Source organism: Fukomys damarensis, unplaced genomic scaffold, assembly GCF_012274545.1.
Source record: "Fukomys damarensis isolate Sample0158 unplaced genomic scaffold, DMR_v1.0_HiC HiC_scaffold_19, whole genome shotgun sequence".
NCBI classification, from domain to species: Eukaryota; Metazoa; Chordata; class Mammalia; order Rodentia; family Bathyergidae; genus Fukomys; species Fukomys damarensis.
The window spans coordinates 25,724,675-25,729,544 of NW_022900931.1; the positions used below are offsets into that span (position 1 = coordinate 25,724,675).

Below are 4,870 nucleotides of genomic sequence, written 5' to 3' on the forward strand. Positions count from 1 at the left end.
AAAAAAAAAAAAAAAAAAAAAAAAAACTGGATGGCGACCCCACTCCTGCCCAGTGATCTAACCAGGAAGCCCAGATAAGCTGGGCACCATGTCCTCCCACCAAGGCCACCCTACAAGCAGCTGCCCCACATGGCACAGTGGCAGTGATGGGTTCAAACTCCACACTCCCCTGTGCTCTTGACCAGAAACTACTCCAGGCAGAGGACAGGAGAATCTCCAAGCCCTAGCTCGGGAATTTCCCTGTAATGCCCCCTTTTCTCCCCTCCTCCCTGCTGCCCAGGTCATTCTCACCCATGAGGCCACAGAAGCGGTCGAAGGTCCTGGGGATGCGGGTCTGGGGGTTCACTTCAATCAGCACGTTCTTCTGTGTGTGGATGTACACCTGCAGCAGGCCAGCGCGGTTCAGTGGGCTGTCCATCAGCATCAGCAGGCTCTGAACAGTGGGCCAGGCAGTGAGGGCGCAGCGGCAGCACCACGCTGCCCCTCGGTCGGGAGCCCCGCGCCCCCTTACCTGATGGGCTATGTCTGGTCTCACTTCCCCAGGGTCCCGCCCGTTCTTCAGCAACACAGACTTGTGCTTGTCACAGTTGAGCAATTCATATGTCTTCCCTACCTGAAGCACAGAACAGTGTGAGGAGAGCGCATGAGCTCCCTCTGCAGCCCAGCCAGCTGCACTGTGGCCCTGAACAGCACAGCAGCTGGAAAGCTGTGCATTTCTCACAGAACAAACAATACATAGGTACTGGAGAAAATGTACAGAATCCCTCCCTGCCTGAGTCTGCTTAAAACAAACATCCACTAAATGAAGAACTGTAAATCTAAGCAAGAATGTGATGGTTCTCATGATGCAGAAGTAATTCAATAAAGGAACACCTCCAAGAAAAAAATCGGGTTGCTTCCACCTCTTAAGACACGTGTGAGTAAAGATACAAGAAAAAGCAGAAACGGGAGAGGAAGTTTTGTTAGACAGTGGAACCAGGGTCCTGAAGAGTAGGAGTTACACAGGAAACTGCTTTGTAAGCTACAGAACCAGAAATAATTCTAGAATTAAAGGGGCGTGATGGAAATGACAGAAACATAATGGTAACTTCATGCTAGGAAAGAAACCAGAAGTGTGATAACAGCTGACTATACCTAGAGCAGCTCTAAATATGACAAATTCCAAATTCAAGTCTTAAGGATGGTCAGCAGAGCTAGGTGTGGTGCCGCACACCTGTGATCCCAGCACTTAGGAGGCTGAGGCAGAAGGATCGCCTCACAATGGAGACCAGCCTGGGCTAAATAGTTCAGGGCCAGCCTGAACTACTTTGCAAGAGCCTGTCTTGGGGAAAATTAAGAGATGTTGAGTAAAAAGTCTAAAAACGTACCATCAGATACAAATATAGGTTGTAAGAGTTTGTTTTATGTATCACTGGAGTATCTGTATGTATCTTGTAATACCTTATACATGGCTCCAAAAAGGTGGAGGGAAAAGAAATGTAAATTTTGAAACTGAGCAGTTGAAGTAAAAAATGTCACAAATCACACAATCCCACATAAAGGACCAAGGACTAAATCCATGGGGCACCCTTTTATAAAAGGAAAACACTCCATTGTGCCCAGCACTGGGGATCAAATATGCCACAGCCTCTCGTTCGCCTCTGAGCTGCATTCCAGCCCTGTTCTAAATTTTATTTTGAGACACGGTCTCACTAAACTGCTCAGGCTGACCTCAAACTTTCACTCCTTCCTCAGTTTCCCAGGTAGCTTCGGTTATAGGCATGCACCACCACTGAAAAGGAGCCTTTCACAGCATAGCCAGTTTCCACCCATTCCTAGCACATAAGCAGGGCTTTTGTTCTTGTAATAGAAGACATCAAAGTATTTCACATCCAGCGCTGATAATAATAGTTTATGAAACCTGGTATCATATACTTGAATGTGTATTTGCTCACATGTAGCATTTCATGGGTTAATAAGCTTGAAAACCACTAAGTAATCAATAACTACAGTCAATGACTATAAAAGGTACTGGAGACAAAAACTTTGAGACCTCATTCTCAGCCCCCACAGAGACATAAACAATCGATACTATGAACTAACAAACACTGATGAGAGTGAGTAGCTTGGTAAAGGGCTGTAACAGGAGAGTTACACCAGCAAGTCATCCAGTTGCCCTCCCCACTCACTCCTCTCAGACCCTCGGCCAGGTCATCGTTCAATACATCCACCTTTTTATTTTTATGAACAACATAAAACCAACAACTCCCTGGTTTAATGAGTGTCATCATAAAAACTCAGTTGTAAAATGAATAAACAGATAACAGACACAGGTGAGTTACAGGGCTTGCTGTGAAAGAATATATTCAATGGCCTTTTTAGTATACATGCTGCTGAAAGGATTTGTTTTTTTTTTTTTTGGTACCAGGGGTTGAACTCAGCACCTTGTGCTTTCAAGGCAGGTATGGTGCCACTAAGCTACATCCCCAGCTCAATGTCCTTAGGATATAAGAGAACTTAGTGCTTTCAAAAACCTTAAAGAAGGGCCAGGGATTTAGCTCAGTGGCAGTGCACCTGCCTTGCAAGCTCGAGATTGAACACAGGGCCTTCACACGGAGCTACATCCCCTTTATTTATTGAGAAAGGGTCTTGCTGGGTCACTAAGTGTGTACCACCATTCCTAGTCCCTTTCAACTTTTTAATAAGTACACATTAACTTATTCCAACTGCCAGGCATTACTCCAACAACTGTATACAAATTAACTTCTTTAATCCCTCCCAACATTATTATCTCCTAAAGTAACTAAAGTGATTTGCCTAAGGTCACACAACTAGTAGGTAGATTTCAAGCAACCTAAGGCAAGCCTACATTCTCAAACAGGCTGCTGACACAGACAAGCTTTCCCATTTGCAAGTTACATAGTTACATGGGATAAATTGACAACAAATGTCAAAATTAACATGCAGTTAATAGATATGACACGTTTTAATTAGGTTAGAAACACCAATTACAGGAAAAAATGAAGGGGATTCCTGATTGTTAGTTGGTCATTTTGAAAACAGGTTGTTCAGCCTGCAAGCCTGACTCAGTGTCACAGTGGCTGAGGAAGAAGAGATGGGGAGGAATCTCACCTTATATTATTCTGAAAATGTACTACTTTTAAAAGACTTTCATTTGTCCCCTATGTGGTTTACAGTTAAGGTATATCCCTACTTTACAAAATGAGCAATCATTTATTTTCTCAAAAACCACATAATTTAGTGTTAAAAAACAGATTAAAGGACGGGGATTTAGCTCAGTGGTTCAGCTGCCTGCCTCGCAAGTGCAAGGTCCGCCCAAAAAAACTAAAGTTCTGACTTCTAAAGTTCTGGGCCTACTCACTGAACAAATTTGGCCCTAAAGGGTAAGAGACAAAGACACAGCACATGAGGATATAGTATGAGATTTTTGTTTGTTTCTGGCTGGCCTCCAACACTGTGATCCTCCTGCCTTAGCCTCGATTACAGGTCTGTACCACCTCTCCCGGCTATAGTATAAAGTTTAAAGTCAGGGAAAAAAATAAAGTCAGGGAGTTGCTGGCTTTATTACATCCAGAGAAAAAAAAATGATAAGTAAAAAAAAAATGGACGTATTAAATAGTAATGTGATTCAGGGAGTGTTTTTAAGGTAAACAGAAATAGGAGCGACAGTGGCAATCCTTCAACAAAATGAAACGTCAAGTTCTTACCAATAAAAGGCCGGGCAAACTAGGCTACAGTACTGTATGTATGGACTGGAAAGTAGGAGGCCTGATGGTCGAAACTGCCCTGAATTTACATGGTATTGTATCAGGGAGCCCTGGTAACACAACCGAAAGCAAGGCGGTGAGAGCTGGCGTAGGAATCAAGAAAATCAGTTTCGAGCCGGGCGTAGTGGCGCACGCCTATAATCCCAGCACTCGGGAGGCTGTGTCAGGAGGATCGCTGAAAGTTCGAAACCAGTCTGGGCTACATAGTGAGTTCCAGGTCAGTCTCAACTACACAGCGAGACCCTGTCTCAAAAAACAAAAAACAAAAAACAAAAAACAACAAAAAAAAAAATCAGTTCTGCCAACCCAGGACGTCAAGCCGAGTGATAACCAACTACGTGATCCTTCCACCACCTTTCCTTCAAAACACCTTTCACTTCTGCTTTCTCCATCCACTTTCTGCCCCCCCAACCCTCATCCCACGGAATCCCACCCTATCAATCTAACAGTTCCACACTTCCAGCTCCAAACTACCTTCACTGTCTCCAGACTGGCTCCTTCCAGCACCACGATGAGCCTACGGCCTCCGCTCTTGTTTCCAGCCCCGAATCGGGGTCTCTTGGGCGCAGCGGCATCCCAGTCCTGATCCTGCTCACCAAAGCTCCGCTCACGAGGTTGAAATCCACCACTGGGCGCAGCCATCTTGCCGCCAGGCCGGAAGTCGCGCCAAAGTCCTTAATTATAACCTCGCGCTAGTCCTAATTGCACACTTCCTTCCGGCTGCCATTTTGAAAGTGGGCGCCGGGAAAAAGGGATAGTTCGTAGTTTCGCACTACCGAAGCCTCCCAGAAAGGGCAGGGTTCCAAAATGGGGCGGGACTTCCGGATGCGTGTTCCTGTGCTCGGGGCTCGGGTCTGTCGCAGGCCCGAAGGGAGGGTTTAGACGGACGCGCGCTTCCGGTGCCCTTTCTCCCTGGAGCGCTGAGCCTTGAACCCTCGTGTGCAGTTGTGGACTCTAGGCTGGAGTGGGGTACAAGCGGGCGGGCACCACCTCCTCACCTTTGGTGCCGCCGCCCTCGGGGTCAGACATGGCCCAGAACCTGAAGGACTTAGCGGGACGCCTGCCCGCCGGGCCCCGGGGCATGGGCACGGCGCTGAAGCTGC

The 4,870-nt window shown here is 46.5% G+C and overlaps 2 protein-coding genes across 3 annotated transcripts in view; one reads left to right on the top strand and one right to left on the bottom strand.

Annotated features, from left to right (window-relative positions):
- The window catches only part of Emg1 (EMG1 N1-specific pseudouridine methyltransferase), a 5,466-nt gene extending 953 nt beyond the window's left edge, over positions 1 to 4,513 (bottom strand). For both annotated transcript variants that reach the window (XM_019205641.2, XM_010611688.3), the window contains exons 1-3: positions 4,242 to 4,513; positions 512 to 613; positions 292 to 433 (exon numbers count right to left, since the gene is read on the bottom strand). In XM_019205641.2, the coding sequence (XP_019061186.1) occupies positions 292 to 433; positions 512 to 613; positions 4,242 to 4,409 (412 nt within the window). In that variant the 5' untranslated portion in view covers positions 4,410 to 4,513. The remainder of the gene's footprint in view (positions 1 to 291; positions 434 to 511; positions 614 to 4,241) is intronic.
- Positions 4,514 to 4,607: 94 nt separating this feature from the next.
- Phb2 (prohibitin 2) overlaps positions 4,608 to 4,870 on the top strand; it is a 5,108-nt gene continuing 4,845 nt past the window's right edge. Inside the window, 1 exon segment of the mRNA XM_010611689.3 lies at positions 4,608 to 4,869. Coding sequence (XP_010609991.1) covers positions 4,795 to 4,869 — 75 coding nt within the window. The 5' untranslated portion in view covers positions 4,608 to 4,794.